The following is a 17339-nucleotide window of genomic DNA, read 5'->3' on the forward strand; positions in this document are numbered from 1 at the left end:
GAATAACTTGTCTACAATAGCGTTACGTGACACTGACTTGCATTTCACAAGGCTTATTTTTGCAAATTCACACAAGATTATGGTTACAGCTATTTATGTATACCTTACTGAATTAATATAAAGACAAACGGACAATTATGCTCAATACAATGGACCAATTCATTAATACAATTCAATAGTTACCTAACCAAACCTTACGTAGATTTTGAAACGTCAAGTTCTACAGAAAATTTTTAGTGATTGAACTCACTTTTTCATTACGTCATTATCAACTGATAGCACAATAGAACACGAATATCCTTAATTTTGCAAAAAAACATGAAGTGGTTTAATGGTAGCATCAATGAAGCAGTGGCAACATCAAAATCAAGGAAAGCAATTTTTGTCGTTTTCATCGAAGGTATATATTTGTAATGTTAGGTTAAGGTATTATTTAATCTGTTATTACTTGTTTTTCGTCTGAATTGTTTTTCATTTCATTTAATTAGTAACATACTTACAGATTATCTTTTATTTTCAAATCCTATTATAATAATTATGTTTTGTTTGTATCATGAATGTTATATGACAAATAGCCTTGTCATCTATTTACAGGTAAAGATGACACATCTGCACAAGTTGCTGAAGCAATCAATGCTACAGAAGTTTCTTGCCGCTTGGAACAGGAAGATTTTGTAGCAATTCGATTGGAAAGTGGATCTGAAACCTACAGATTCTTTGCTCAGATTTGTATCCTTTGATAAAATAAGTCAAGTTCAAATTTCAACAAAATTCTGTATTTTCCTAAGTATTTTTCAACAGATCAATTGGTACCTGTACCATCCCTATTCTTCATTGGTGAAAATGGTGCACCTCTGGAAATTATTGCTGGCACCACAACAGCAGCTGATATAGCTACTAAAATTGACTTAATTTTAACAAAAGTAGGAAAAAATAAAAATGCATCTGTCAATCTGATAGATGCAGAACAAAAAGCTACTATGGCCAGTGGTGCTACTAATGCTAATATGAAAATTGACGTAGATAAAAATAATGATAACATACCAAATTCAAGCAGAGAAGTACCATTAAATCAAGCTACATCAGAGGATAAGGATAATAATGTAATTAAGAACGATATTAAGGAAGAACCATCCACAAGCTTAAAAACTAGCGAACCATCAGAACCAGTCAATGAAACAAAGGAGACACCTACCAAAGAACTAACACCAGAAGTATGGTTACATAAAGATTTTTTATTTAAAGCATTATAATAAAAAGAAAATTAAAATATTGTGTATCTTTAGGAAAAAATAAAAAAAGCACAACAGCTAATAGAATTACAAAGAAAACAGCGTATGGAAGAGGAGGAAAAGGAAAGTAGACAAAGTGAAATAGAACGTCGTAAAATCGGTCGTGACGTACAAAAAATGCGGCAAAAACAGCAGGATCTAGAAATGAAACAAGCTTATGAAGAGAGAATGAGAGAGAAAGCTGCTGAAGCAGCAGCTCGGGAGAAAGTTTTGCAACAAATTGCTCAGGATAAATTAGAGAGAAAACAAAAAGCAATGCAGCAGGTTTGTATGTTCTTTTCCGGAAAAAACTCATAAAATTAATTTTTTTATATGTAGAAAAAATGTATCCTTGTCAAATGTAGCAACAAGAACAACAACAAGAACAGCAACAAAGTCAACAACAATGTAACAACTCAGAACCATCTGAACCACCGATATCTACGGCAACTGTCAGTAGAATACAATTCCGATTGCCATCTGGCAATCCTTATATCGCCCAGTTTGAACCATCAAGTACTTTGCGTGATTTGCGTACTTACGTTGTTCAGAATATTAATTTACCATTCCGTCAATTTGCGATGTCTACCTCCTTTCCAAGACGGGAATTAATGCATGAAGATGACGATAAAACTCTTTTAGAATTGGAACTGGTTCCTACAGCAGTTATCCTAATCCTGCCTTTGAAAAACGTAATTTCAGTTTATACTTTGATGAAATATTCACATTCTTCATCGTATTCGCGAGATGCTTTATTATTGTCGATTTATTATTTCAGTCGACCGTTACAACAACTGTGACATCTACACAAGATGTTGGTATTTTACCACGGTTCGTTTGGTCCACTTTTTCAATTTTCACAGCTGTGTACTATTACGTGATAGGATATTTTACCGGAGGTACACGCAATAATACACCGAAACAACCAAATAACTCTACTGAAAATAACGATTCAGAAGACAAAGCATCTGGTACAGTTAAAAATCTTCAGAATGTTGCCAGTTCATCAGGGTAGGTTTCACGTTTCATGTTTATGAGGATATTTATGTAAATGAAATACGGACATAGGCGATAACGATTTATGACATTTAGTTTGGTTAGAAGATATTTGGGTAATCAAGGAAGTACAACCATCAAAACTGAAGGAAATGTACATAGACTACAATCAGGTGGGGATGATAATGATGAAAATAATACATGGAACGGTAATTCAACGCAACAAATGTAGATTATTATAAATCAATAAAGTTCTAATGAGCTTTACTTTGTTTCACTAATCAGAATTTTAGATATGCAACAGAAACGATATCTTCGATAAAAAGTATATTTTATTAAACTTTTATATCTTTCTGTTCTGTCGCACTGCAATCAAGTGTTACGTCGTTATAATCACGATATCAATTATCAATTACGATAACACGTTAGGTAACGAATCATTTTATTTAAACAGGAAAGTTTACTTATCATCTTATTAAATGTTAAGTCGATAATATACTTTAATAAGTTACAAATGATATAAGGACCAAACGCAGTTTTCCAACTACTATATGACAGATAAGCATACATCCCGAAAAGGATATGGAATATACATCCTTATATTCGTAGTACGAGTATTGAACTTCTTGTGGGTTTTAAGTTACATTATATATGCTTTGAGATTTCCTCTTCAAATAAAAATTATTTTGTTTTATCACATTAATCAAAGTTATGATATATTTTCTGGTAACAAGAATTGTACTAAGAATAGTGATAACGTTAAGTTTTATTTTACAATAAAAAGCAAGATGTATCGATTATATAGAAAGCTTTTATTCTGTTATTATATAAATAATAAAAATATATATATAAAATTTACACAAATCCTGAGTTTTCCTGTTGTTACACTCTGTCAGAAACATCTTAAGTTCATTGCTTTTCGGTTCTGTGCGGCGTATAATTAATGGCGCCAAGTAGTTGGTAAGATGATACACGACAGTTTATTACAACGGTGAGAACATGGAATCATGACGTGTGATTTTTCGTCTGACGAAATATGATTCCAAAAATATGTTCAAGGAAACGATGGAAGACAAATGCCAGAGAAGTGTCTCGACCGTTTCATTTTGCGGTTGACACGTTCGAAGGAATCGATAATTTACACCCTTGCTACCTTGATGCTATCGATTGTGGCACCAATTAAGCGTAAAATTAACAAACATTTTGGCTGACTTGTTTCTTCAGAGGTGTCAGCTTTCTGGCAACGTAACGTATTGCAGAACATGCTAGAGGAGTGTCGTTTAAGTAATGTGATCTTACGGACACACCTACTAGTCCTTTCCTTTTACTGTCTACTATATTCGATCACAATGTATTCCTCATACTTGAAGATATAAAATTCGAAATTGTTTTATACCGTTCTTCCTTTCTTATGTTGCACCGAATCAAAACGTAAGAAAATTAATATAAATCAAACGCGATGGATATAAATAAATTTGAATCAGAATTAACTCCAAGCCAATATCATCTGGTTCTGATTTATTCAGAAGAATCACAATTTGGCTAGCTGAAGTGTGAAACAAATTTCTGCAGTGTATTTCGTTGGTTCGCATAATCGTAGCCAAGTTTCGCATCTGTCAACAGTTTTTGTATCATTCTATCATCCCTATCATCGTTCTGTTAATGTAAACAATTGTGCGTCTAATAATCTCGTTAAATGTATGAACGATTGTACACTGACTTTGCCATATAGGTAAATGACAAACTTATCGCGTATTTCGAATTACGGGAATTCAAATTTCTGTAGAATCGTAATACAGGCCTAATAATACATTTAAGACATTCAATTTATCATCCCGGTCATTATATGCAAATTTGCAGCTATACACGCGTGTTACATATATTTTGCATCTACTATCTACAATTCCTCTGTTTTCCTTGTTTGAATATAACTCGTCGTACTGTCATCGAATTATTAAAATATTAAAAAGAAATTAATCGTTCGTATTTTCCAAATTGAAATGACGTTCGACATAATCAGGGTATTTCTAGATTCATATTCGATGCGGATGAAACAGATTGAAAATTGATATCAAACTGCGTTCGCTTTCTGTCAAGACAGTTATTAAACAGCGTTTCATGGCGGTGACAGAAATTTATGGGTACCTCATTACCACCGTTTAGTGACTGCTACCGTCTCGCTGTACGAGATCATTAGGGGCTCCTTTCAGAAACGCACGTGCTTGCCAAGAACCGCCCAAACTTACATAGGATTGGTTGAACATACAATGACGTCATGAGCACGTGGCTTTTCGTCGCCGCCTCGAAGAACGAAGAATTTGACTTGGTTGCCAAAAAAAATATTGTTGGACATCGCGAGCAACCCCGACAATCAGTCGCTGGTTTCGACTCTAATCCCGCGAACGGATCACGGATATCTATGAATGATCTGAATCGATCTCGTACTTGCAACTTCATTACTCACATCATTCTGTTTTTCATAGAATAAAATCAAAAATGTTTCGTTAATTACCGGCGAATCAAATTTGAGAACCATTGTACGAACAGGTAGTGATTGTGATGCGATGGTGATAAGCATAGTGAAGACATGTGCAGTGATTTATAAAGGATCGGTTCTTAAAGTACCACTAGATACGTATCTTTGAAGTACTTTGAAGTGGATATCTAATCGATCGGAACATCGAACCGAGATCTAAATGATAGCGACAGGCATTTGAGAACGATCGAGAAATTTAGAATGTCGGAAGAACACGCGAAAACGTCGGAAAGCAATAGAGAATCGATGGAATTGAACGAAAGTCCGAAAGTATGCTCCTTCAGTATCGAAAGTCTTTTAGCGCCAAGTAAGAAACCTGTCGAAGAGGAAACTCGCGTATCAATTCAGACCGAAACGTATTTGCAAGGTCACGAATGTAAGTTCGTTCAAAATTTCCGTTTCATTCTACGAAGATTAATGAAGCAAATTAAAAAAAAAAAAAAATGAAATTCATTTAAATAGCAAATGATTCGGAGGAACGGAAATTGATAGCGCCAGATTCCTCCATGTCTATGGCAGAAGAAATCGAATTTAACGATGTGGATCTGGTTTGCTCGACCCCTGAACCAGAAATGTGTTATGGTAAGCTGAATTGAAAATTTTATGCCCGCATTACAATTGATTTGCAATGAAAATTAATTGAAATGCATTAGAGCGATTCTACTGAAACAAAGAAGAACGTCGGTTTTAACATTTACGATAAAATTAAATGTTTCCACAAACATTTATCAGTTAAACGTATCCAAATGAAATCATTATAAAATCGCGTTTGCGATACTCGATTTAATGACAGACACTGTTTTGCAAGATTATACGGCGTAACTCAACAAATTATACAGGTGTTGCGCACTTGTATTTACTTTGTCAAATTACTTGGTTAATAAAGGCATGTATATAGGTATATATATAAAGATATATGTTGGTTATATATTGTATGAAAACACAGAGGTAAAAGCTCGGAAAATGTCTTAATTCAACAAACAGCAAACTATCGAGTTATTTCAGTTGAAAGTCTATTATTTAAAATATCTTATCGTATCTGTTGTGTATTTATATTTCCTTAAATTGCACGGCCAACCAAAATATCTGAATAGTACAATAAAGAAGTCGGTATTAAAATAATACCGTGCCAATCATTCGAAAACACGCGATGATTCTTTTAAAGTCTTAATCATTCGTTGCGCTGCCATCGTTTTAAGTTTTAATTGTCACTCATTACCTAGAGATTCCTCATTAAAACTCTAAGTAAGTAATCAATAAAACATGTCGTAAAATCCGTAATATACGTTGACGCAAACATTCCGATGTCAACGCGAAACACTAAAATTACTTTGTATGCCAACTTTGCAGTTATTACACGTTGCGTAGTAATGGGTAATTGTTTCCACTTAATTCGGATATTGTTACCAACGTGAAAGGGAGTAATTGTTACAGAATCCACATGCTTCCTTCACGTGGTAACAAATTCGTAAGTTTGCGCGGACGACTGTGAGTTTGATCCATTACTTCCTGCAGGGTCCACGCCCACTCAATGTTCCTGCTCTTCGTTCACTATTTATCTGTCTCCTGCTAATTCTGCCATGGAAATGCGGCAAAATGTGTCTTCGTATCCCTACCGTACAGAATGTACAAAAACATACACCATGAACGGATAACATTCGGCGATATCTTATGGGTTGATCCTATTTGGCTTCCATTTCCAGCGTTAATAAGAAATTCTTGACATATTTTAATCTCTCGATGCATCTTTTAGTTACGACTGTATTACGATCTTTATAGCGAATCAATTCCTTAGAGTTACAGATTCGGTTCATACAGAATATCCATTTACTGGATTGCTGTTATTATATGTCCACGCCATAATGTACGAAGAGGCATCGATAGTTGGCTCGGCTCAATTCCATTTTACCAAGAGTGTTTTAGATTCTCGACGACTAATTTCCACCAAGGGCCCTTGTCTTGTGTGATTTACGCAACGTAATGGTCACCGCGATAAATCCGAGATCTAAGGAAAGGACAATTCTCGTTTGCGCCGTGCTTTTCAACTGAGATATGTGAGACGTCGCGTCCAACTACAAAGCCGTCAACGCGACGCGTAAATCTTTGCAAAAGCTGCCTCGCGAACGAGTAAAGTCGTCCAAAAGATATTTTCCTTTTTTACCGACTCACTTTTACGATTTTTAATAAACGATTTATTTGGTCGTTTCTTCAATATGTAATATATCTTGCAATTGTCTATCAGATACAGCAATTATAGTAAAGATATCGTCATCGTTGAATACCAAACGTATAATGGTCTAATTCGAGACTCAAAATCATTTTCAATTCCTTGAAGAGTAAAACGAGACATCTTTCGTTGAAATCTCTGCAGTCTACGATATTAATCTAAGTGAACGATGGTTTAGATCATGACAAAAGATCTAGCCATCTGTCTATTCTGAAGCGTCCAATGGGTATGACTTACGCGTGTGGATTAATTATCCTGGTAGTTGGCCACGAGTGTGAAATCGTGCAACGCCGAACGAATGAAAATTAGCCACGTTTTATCGCGCATTTCTACTCGTGCTCTCACCATTCATCACAGAATAATTAGGAGACAAGTTCACCGCAGCTCGCAGCAATTAGGTAAACTAGAGGGCGTGGTGTTCTATTTCGGCTCGCTGTGCTCCTCGTCGGCTTCCACCGCACGCTTCTTCACGTTTTAAGCTCCTTTTTGCACCGTAGCCTTCCACGCCAACCCTTTCTTCCCTCTTCTTCTTCTTCTTCTTCTTCTTCTTCGCGGAGCTCGTTCGTCAATGCAACCGAGTCAGAAAGTCGACGACAAATGAGCCGCGCGAGCACCCTCCGAAAATATTTTTCTCTTCCGCTCGTTCAGATCTTTTCCGGAAAAGAATGTTAGCTTTTCTTTCAACGGAAGGTGTGAAACCTCCGTTAGAAAAAAAATTCCCGAAACGTTTCGTTAGACAAAATTACAAAATAATTTCCTATAGGTAATTCTGTAAAGAGAAGAGTAAGATGGATTTAATTCTTTATTAATTGCAATGTCCACAGGCATCGTGCTAATACAACAGATATAGCCGTTCAAATCTAAAATGTAAACACGTGCTACTTGTAGCCTTTGATATTATTATCTGCGCATACTGTTTCCCAGCATTCGAGTTGGAATCCTTCCTTAATTTACACGTGCACAAGCATGCACGTCGTACGACGTGGTTCACGTCGAGTGAATTAGAGGCGGTACGGTTTTAGCCGACGATTCTGTAGTACGGGAGAGAAGAGAAGTCTCGAAAAACGCGCGAGAAACGCGACAATTACGTCGCCATCTGACAATTAGTAGCCGGTAAACGACACTCTGCGGTCCCGGTAACCACGCCGCAAATACTTTTTTCGAGATATTTATTGCACCTCTGACTGCAAGGGTTGCTCGAGCCGATCCATTCTTCTTGCAAAGGAGGAAGCTTTTGTCATCGATTTATCGATGCCAAAATAACAGGTTCTCTTCACGTTTGATACAGTGATAGATGAGGTCTAATCTCTTCAACGTGCTTGTTTCAAGACATTCAATACAGATGAGATGCTAATTATATTCTAACGACACGAACAACCGAGCAATTTGATCCTGTTATTCAAGGGATTTAAGGGATTTTGTATTAATTTTTACTATACATATATATATATGTATAGTAAATACTAATAATACATAATACATAATAATACATAATATATATAGTATATGTATAATGTATTATTTCTAAAGGTGATAAAATAGGGTACAGTATGCGTATGCTATGACACGAATGGTATCGCTGTGTCACGAGTTATACTTTTCTTTTTTGAAGTAACAGACATATATACATATATTCAACAGTGGAGCGTCGTGCTGCCAGGGTTTTTCGTCGGATGACGAATGGGCAGATAATTAGAAGATGATCCCCGCTACTTAGAACGCGATCCTGTTACCAGTCGACTAAAAGAGACCCCAAAGACATTCCTCATGGGCGAGGCGCGACGTCTTGTACCAGCGGCTTGTAAGCCCGGGATAAATATAAATATAAACAAGTTCGACGGGGAAAAAAAGTAACGAGATTGATGAGGAAAGAAATCTTAAAGGGGTAATTGGGTCTGGTTAAGTTAAAAAAAGACGGCGTTTTGTATCGTCTATGGTGCCGATCTCATTTAAAAGCAATTAAAATGAGAACAGGTCGCGTCACGGCACATAAACCACCGCTTTACAATTAATGATAGGCCTTTGTCATCGCACCAGTTGTTTAAATCTAGTCCCGTTTATTCCTGATCAAACATCGAATACGGTGTTATAGTTTATAATTCGCAGTTGTCTGCTATTTAATCTCGCATGAGGCACGTGTTATTAGAGCTCATTTAATTACGACGCGTTTTCATTCCGCTGAAGTAACATGACCAACGTCGCGCAATTATTCGATAATTACACGATAAGGAAACGTGGCTTAATTATCATTTCTCGCCCGATGTACTTCACAATACATATAGAAATAGTATAATCCTATCCACGATGTTACCAGAGGCGTGTACCAGCAGTAGCGGTGCCAACTCTACAACAGGTGTAGATAGAGACATTCAAGAAAAAAGTGACAGCGCTATTAGCGATGACGAAAGAAAGAAGAGGCCTCGTACGGCATTCACCGCGGCGCAAATTAAGTCATTAGAAGCAGAATTCGAGAGGAACAAATACCTAAGTGTGGCGAAAAGACTACAGCTCAGCAAAAGTCTGAAACTGACTGAAACTCAGGTACGTGTTACATAATTTATGTCGCTATTTATTCCAAAGATTTCCGGAACGGAAACTGATCTACCTAACGGTTTCATGCGGAGAAGAAAAATTACCACATTATATTTCATAATAATGAGAAGAACTGGAGCTACTAAATAAGATTCCCCTGTGATTAAAGGGAAACACATTTCGTTGAAGTTGCTTCGAACAAGATGCACACCACACAATAAATTGCGATAACGTCTCAGACTTCCGTAGCCTAAGGGCACCTGAAATAGTTTAAGTTCCATGTATCCCGAGTTCCTCAAATTCAACCGGGCATTGAATTATGGCTCTAAAGGTCACCATCTGTATAGGCGCCAGATTGTGGCGCCATGGGGGAAGATCGCCCTTTAGGACCAATTAGCACTTATACGCCCTTTCTTCTCGCACGGAGAAGACGAAAACGCAAAACGATCGCTCCTTTCTTTCGCGGAAATCTTTAATTAATCATCGTGTTGCATAGAAATTGTATTCTACCTAGAAATTCGATTCTTTTTATCTACTATAGGCGCCACGTTTAAGCAACCCTCTGTATTGCTCACTTTTCTGCGCAATTCGGTTTCTAATATTATCCTCGCGATCCAAAGTGCTCAGCTTTCAACGAAGATTTAGCTACGTAATCCTACACAAAGTTGTAGAAATGGATTGCGACAGTTACATAATTCTTCCATTTACTTTATAGGATGCAACATGGCTTGCTGTTGCATCGCTTTAAACTAATTAATTTATGACAATACCCTGGATATTTTCTGTTCGGTCGAGTTGCAATCGTCCAGACCAGTAATGTCGCGAACTGTAATAATTGCCAAAGCGGTAGAAATATCGCGGGGTACCGCGAACGAGGCAGATAATTATCTTCGTGATCACAGCAAAAGGCAAGGATGATCAGACGACGGATCAGAGGGAAGAAGGAGACGTGTCGTGGCGCAGACATAACTGTCACAATATTTCTCGCAGTTAACGAGCCAGCTCCGGGAGTCCCCTTCTTCTTGCTCTACTGCTCCTCCGATTCGTATGTACGTTTCCAGCATGCCACAAGAACTAAGAATCCCGGGACAACGGATGCTTCGAAGCGACGGACCGAAGAGGCGTCGATTTTTTAATTAGGATATATTACCGCTTTGAACGTTCTGAATCCGGTTTAGGCATTCCCCTTCAGAAAATTCTGTAGGAATCGTGTCCAAGATGGTGACATCATTTTTTCCCGCGTTGCCTCACATGTTTTATCTTTTTCTCATGGCCAGACTTGATCCACTTGTCCACACAGGAGCTTCAGTTTGTATGTTTCTTTAAATTCATAATATCCCTTGAAGATTGTTGTATTTTCGCAATTATTTAACATAGAACACAAAAGCGTTATTTTTTGCATAAATATATTTGGAAAGCTCAAGCTTGCAAGGTTTGCAATTTCAAATATGGTGGCGAAAAGCTTCTCAAGTGCCTCGGTAGCGCAGTAGGCAGCGCGTAAGTCTCATAATCTTAAGGTCGTGAGTTCGATCCTCACCCGGGGCAAATATTTTTGATTTTGGTTACGAGATACTTTGAACTTTCTTGATCTTAACATATCATACTTCGTGTTATTCATTTAATGTCTTATCGAATCAATTTTTCCTTCACCTAGGTCACTTCAATTCTTTATTGAACATGCTACTATGAACGAATAATATTTTCTAATATTCGTATTTGTTAATGAATTTTTGTGTTGTTTCTTATATTTACAGATTAAAATTTGGTTTCAAAATAGACGTACAAAGTGGAAAAGGAAGTATACAAACGACGTGGAACTACTGGCGCAACAATATTACTCCAGTTTAGGTATTCCTGCACCACGACCAATTTTCGTCGAGGATCGTCTTTGGTGAGTATCGATATTCAATGAAAATTTGACTTTTTATAAAGGAACAGCTTTTTTGCAGGTTTTTTAATTATCCAGCGCAATTGCAACCAGGAGCACCGATTTTTCCACAACATTTAGCGACAGTTCCTTTACCATCTGCCTTGCCTATTGTTCAACCATTGCCAAGTAATTTAACAATGGGTCAACAGACATCGATTTTCCAAAACATCCCAACAAGTAATCCGACATATCATTTAAGCCAAAGATTAGACTTTAGGCATCAAGATTCTTAAATGCGAAAATATTCCGTGTTCACGTTACATCAAATGAGTTGATAAAGCTCATATACAATATTAATATAATTAATATTGTGCAGGATTGAATCGTTAGAAATCTGGGTATGTGATACATATTTTTGAAAATTTTAAAATTAATAGCGTTTTTAAACATTCTAAAGAACGGTTAATTTTTTTATTATCACAATAAATAATGATACTAAAATGGAACCAAAATTTGTGCCAAGAATATATTATAGTGAAAACATAATCCCCATCTAAATTGTAAAAAAATTAAATGTTTTCATTTAAATAACGATAGAAGTATAGAAAATGTACAAGGTAAACAAAAAGTTTATTAATCGCATTTATTATAAAGAGACACAATATATACATTAAATAATTTTTATAACAATTTGCTGATTTTAATGAAAAACTAACAAATATATTTTTATCTCTAAATGGTATATATTGTAGTATTAATAAATATTGTAATCCTTTCCTAAATTTTATTGATATAAAGTAATCAATTATTTATTATTATGTACAATCGACAAAGGTATAAAAGATGATATCAATGCAATGTTAGAAATTGTCTTATTATAGAGCCGAAGGAGACAAAACTTTGCTGACACCCAAGATTTTCTCATCATGAGCTGCTTGATCTTGTATAATTTTAGCATATTTTTCATTGTCCTGTAAATCTTCCTCATCTAACATTTCTTGCATTCTCTGCTTATAACTGTAATAGTACATGCAAAATCTCATCTTGTTGAAACTTATGTTACCAAATATAATTTACGTTATACTTAAAGTATACTATAAAACTATGCTTAAGACTATAAATATATACTTACATTTCACTGTCAGGATTATTTTCCTGATTTCTACATTTTTCTAATTTCTTTTCCAAAGCTCTTACCACTTCTCTTGGAGGAGGTTCTACACATTTAGCCATAGATCTTATTTCTAGAATATATATTATACATGCCAATTAAAATATATTGTAGAAATACAAAGTAACATAAATCAATGAGGATATATTTACTTCTTACTGCTTCTATTATACACACTAAATGTTCTTGAGAGAACAAAATATCAGTTACATAATTATCTAAATTAGCAGAGGCTCTGGATGCAGCATGTAATGTTGCAGCCAATGCAACTTGGCTTGGCGTATATAGTAAAACACTATCAGTCAAAAATACCCTTTCTAAAAATTCATCGATATATGGCCTCAACCGTTCAGGATTTTCCAATGATGTATACCTCGTCTAAAAATATATTAATTCTATCAAATACATCAGAAATATTGAACTTACACTGATATTAAGATATTAAAGATGTACCTTGATATCTATCATTAATCCCTCTACAGGTCTGAATGGATTGTGCACTGTTAAGTTATAATTTAATTGCTGCATAAGAAGCAATTCATTATTAAGTATAATATCGGATGCCTTTTCTCTATCTCCTTTAATATTAGCAACAAACTGACATATGGATACATTAAATTCTTCTACCTAAAATCAACTACTGTGACAAACTGCAGAAATGTAATGACAATATGGAAACAATATAATTACTTTACAAGCCAAGTAAACACATGTGACTAAAATCTCTTTGGGATGATAATCCATAACACTGTTTCTGAGATAAAATCTTTTGAAGTAATGCAACGCAGTAGCTACAGTGGCACGTGGCATTGAAGGTGTAAAGCGACGACAGAAGTCTCTCAATTGTAATTCATAGAAACGAAGTAATGTACGTTCCTCTGTGTGAGATAGAAAATATTCTTCTCTCTGCTCTGGCTTTTTAAAATATAAGTTCCATATTATATTTTGTGGAAATAACATGTCTATATCACAATGTAATACAAAATTATACACCAAAAAACGAATTGAAAAATGACAAATACAAAATTCATGTAAAACTGTACATATGTAGCGACATGTTTAGCTACAATTATCAATAGAGTCAAATATCTACCTTGCCAGTTTATTTGGAAATAATACTTTTATCTTTAATTATAATATGCACGATAACGGTTTGGCAATTAAAATACAAAATTTCATCGTTTACTTATCACTGCAAGCAGCATAACTCACCTTCATATTCGCACCATGTCTTTGGATAAATTCTGCATTGGTTTTCTCTCTTAATGCTGTTAAGTCATTTTCATCGCTAAATATCCAATACCTTCTCTGTGAACTTTGCGGGAACATCGTAATTATTGTGCTTTTGATAAGTATATTCAAATACGCTAGGTACAATAACACAAAACCCAAACTTGACGTTTACACTGTAAAATCACACGGTAAAAACAGACAATAAATATCCAAGATGGCGTGCGATGTTTCGACCAGTCTATTGCAGAGGGCAGCATTAGGCGCACTTTGCGCCTATTCCTATGTCGATACGGTGGCGAACTACAAGATGGACGCAACGCTAACCTCTCCGCAGGAAAAGTTTTGTTCGCTAAGGAAGCACCTGGCTCGATTCAAAAGCAGCGACAAAGAATGAGAAGACGCACTTGTATTTTTTTAAGTGAAGAAAATAAAAGCATGTAATATTTTTTCACAATAGTACCGATACAATGCAGCAATGCACGTAAAATTAACAAATGCGTTGCATTGTACAGTTGGTGTTTATTTACGATGCACATGCAAAAATTGGTAGGCTGTTTGCAGAACAAGTAAGGTAACAGATAATAATTCAATTTCCATTACATGCAATTGTTTTTTCAATACATCTATATTCATCTATATTTACTTGACTGTTTTAATGATATTGAATAATGAAGATGACAATAAGAGTAAAGAATAAGAATATATATGTATATATGTATATGTATGCATAAGAAACATATTCTTGGTATTTTGAATTTCTATTTGCTATTCGTATTTATATTTATCTGTATTCATGTTTTCTTATCGAATTATCATTGTTTTCAGCAAAGGTTGTTAGTATCATTTTAATGAATGTTATCGTTTTAAAGAATGTTTTAAAGAAATAGAAATTTTCTAATGCATTATAGGTTATACGTTGTGGCAAATAGTTTAACACATAATATTGCGAACTATTTATATAGAATATACGTTACATTTTTTTAGTATTACTATAGGAAAGATATATAAATGCATAAAAATACGGAACCATTAGTATAAAAATGTGGAAGGAGAAAGCAAAATACGCGAACATAATAAATAAATACAATATAATACATTGAAGTTCGTACACACATTTCATGAACGACAGTATGTCTTGCGAGTATGATGTTCAGAAATGATGTTCAACAAAGTTACGGCACAAAGATACGAGCTGGTGAGTACAACAGAGGTTAGAGTTTTCGGTAAAAGGGATCATATTTTCTGGTAACGTGATTGTACGTGCCAGTAATAAACAAGATCGGCGAATGGTTGATACAGGGTTAGAGGTGGGGGGCCAATTTTAATATGTACGCCCCCGCAAGCGGTTGCACGTCGGATCTGAGGGGGCGTTCCTACGACCCTTTGTCAACCGACGACGCCGCTGCATCTTATCACGATCAAGGCTCGGGATCTCCCATTCTGCTCTTCCACCTCGTTCAGCCCTCGAGGCCATCCCGGTGCTGCCGCTTGTTCAAGCAAAGACGTTGCCTCGACGTCTCGGTGGCTATAACTTTTTACTTTTTGCACATTGATTTATGCTTCTTTATGCTATGCGACGATACGTTGTCGCGGGTACAGTGTGGATCTCTTAAAATTTAGCCCAAGCATCTGCATCTTGTATCGTGATGATCTTAGATGCGAGATAAAACAACTGTGTTGGAGTGTTTTTGAATTAATTCTTATACAAATAACAAAATATAACATTGCAAACGTGCCATATATGCGATCTATATGAACACTAAATAATTAAAGGCAATTTTCAATTTGTATTACTGATGGACGATGCTACTCGAGAAGTTTAATTTCCGACGAAATCCACGTCGGGAAACGATATGGCACCGAAAGTGAAGTACATCCGCCATTAATCTAATATTGCGGTTGCCGCCACCCTCGACTTTGCGTGCTGCACCCTTTCGCGCCGAAGCTTGCTCCCTTCGTACAAATACAAACACTAACACATCATCATTGTGGACAAGCATCTATACGTGACCATCTATATATCAAGATATCTCGTGTATCTACGTGAACACGGAGGAAAAGGGAACCAATCGGTTCGGTTAACTGGTAACGATAATGCAAAATCAATGTCTGGCATGGTGTACGAGGTGTGACGAGTAAAGTGGATTACCATCGCACCCCAATGGTTCACCGCAATCTAGAAGAACTTTCTATCAAATTGCAGTTGTTTCTATCGTCAGATACGAAGCTCAAGAGGAGTAGACGAGCAGAGGAGGAGATATCTACTTCGGAGTTTTGAAGTCGTTGCATCGAACAATGGGTATGAATACAAAAATATTGCATATGTATGCAATTCTATTTTGTATGCGTGACCTAGTGTATCGCATGACCGTTAGCATGCCGTGGTATCGTCGTCGGTTAACCCGCAAAAAGCGGTATCACGCCTGCTTCTAACACTCTACGTCTGATCGGCCAGGTATCTTGCACGCAAGCCTTCGGCGATCGAAACCTTCTCGTGTATTGTTCGTCATGATGGACGTACTGTTTGCATATTATATGAAGTTGGTGGTCACAATTCCTTTCTCTCGCTTAAAAATGGCCACCATTAGGCTGACGATATTCCTGAAGTTACTCGTTGTGTCAGTAACGATGCTGTAATCGATTTACTTTACAAATTAATTGAAACGAGTGCATGAAATATAAGAGTAATGTAATAAGAAGAAACATAAAATACATCGTTAACTATAATGTTCTATTAAGAGAATATTTTTTTAAAAGAATATTACAAATTTGCTTTGTATTGGAATTAAATATATAAAAATGCAAAGACATATAAAATCGATATGTTTCGGCTTGTTTAATTATTTAATGGGGCCTCAGATTCGTGTTAACAGGCAGTATATCACTGTCTTCTGTATACGGCGTGCATTATCTGCTATCGAGTGTCTCGGATAATGTGCGTTCACTAGTGTGTGAAATGATTATATATACCGTGTATACGAAACTAAATTTACCAGAGAGACGTTGTTACGTAACAAACCATAAATCTCGCAGTCAGTGAGCGTACATAGCTGGAAAATCGTGGTACACTGACTCATTTCAAACGCTGATGCATTTCTACACACTTATATAGAAGATATCCACGCACGTTTATAAGCAAATAGCGTACGTAACACAGTCTCAGCGTCCAAGACTGATGCACCAACGTTATGTTCATCGATGATGTCCTGTCATATGAGTCATGGTGTTTATCTAAGATTACTACAATTTATCAAGGCTGCCACGGGCCCTAGACCATTACAAAGATTCGCAATAACTAACAATTTTATTTGGGCAAACCGGTAAACGGATCAGCCAGGCGTACGATATTCCTTCGCAGCTTCTCTCCTTTTCTGTTGTTATCGAAGTGTGCATAGTTATGATCACTTTTGGCCAACAAAATGTAAGAAACTGTAATGCATGCAGATTGTAATTTATAAGATAAATACTGTGGAAAGTAGGGATAAGAAAACTTGCCGTGGAAC

General features: G+C 36.1%; 3 protein-coding genes and 1 non-coding gene across 6 annotated transcripts; 3 read left to right on the forward strand and 1 right to left on the reverse strand.

Moving 5' to 3' along the window:
- Positions 1-63: 63 nt before the first annotated feature.
- On the forward strand, positions 64-3131 carry LOC122574048 (UBX domain-containing protein 4). 2 transcript variants are annotated; one of them, XM_043741133.1, is made up of 7 exons: positions 64-400; positions 595-729; positions 802-1214; positions 1287-1556; positions 1637-1963; positions 2050-2282; positions 2364-3131. In XM_043741133.1, the coding sequence occupies exons 1-7, from the start codon at positions 319-321 to the stop codon at positions 2497-2499; spliced, it is 1596 nt and encodes a 531-aa protein (XP_043597068.1). In that variant the 5' UTR covers positions 64-318; the 3' UTR covers positions 2500-3131. The 2 variants fall into 2 exon arrangements, with proteins under 2 accessions (XP_043597068.1, XP_043597069.1); XM_043741134.1 differs by having other exon boundaries at positions 2376-3131.
- Positions 3132-4383: 1252 nt separating this feature from the next.
- LOC122574050 (homeobox protein ceh-19-like) lies at positions 4384-12081 on the forward strand. The gene is made up of 5 exons (XM_043741137.1): positions 4384-5179; positions 5266-5385; positions 9345-9571; positions 11317-11453; positions 11512-12081. Exons 1-5 carry the CDS (start codon positions 5005-5007, stop codon positions 11723-11725), a joined length of 873 nt encoding a protein of 290 aa, XP_043597072.1. The 5' UTR covers positions 4384-5004; the 3' UTR covers positions 11726-12081.
- Trnam-cau lies at positions 11035-11107 on the forward strand. Its single transcript has one exon. It is a non-coding gene; the product is annotated as a tRNA-Met (tRNA).
- A 71-nt stretch (positions 12082-12152) lies between the features above and the next one.
- Positions 12153-14046, reverse strand: LOC122574049 (cyclin-H). 2 transcript variants are annotated; one of them, XM_043741135.1, is made up of 6 exons: positions 13816-14046; positions 13294-13518; positions 13057-13230; positions 12756-12981; positions 12565-12676; positions 12153-12449 (listed from the first exon to the last, which is right to left on the reverse strand). In XM_043741135.1, exons 1-6 carry the CDS (start codon positions 13930-13932, stop codon positions 12308-12310), a joined length of 996 nt encoding a protein of 331 aa, XP_043597070.1. In that variant the 5' UTR covers positions 13933-14046; the 3' UTR covers positions 12153-12307. The 2 variants fall into 2 exon arrangements, with proteins under 2 accessions (XP_043597070.1, XP_043597071.1); XM_043741136.1 differs by having other exon boundaries at positions 13294-13565; positions 13816-13947.
- Positions 14047-17339: the final 3293 nt, after the last annotated feature.

The sequence above is a fragment of the Bombus pyrosoma genome, linkage group LG13 (assembly GCF_014825855.1).
Source record: "Bombus pyrosoma isolate SC7728 linkage group LG13, ASM1482585v1, whole genome shotgun sequence".
Classification (NCBI taxonomy): Eukaryota; Metazoa; Arthropoda; class Insecta; order Hymenoptera; family Apidae; genus Bombus; species Bombus pyrosoma.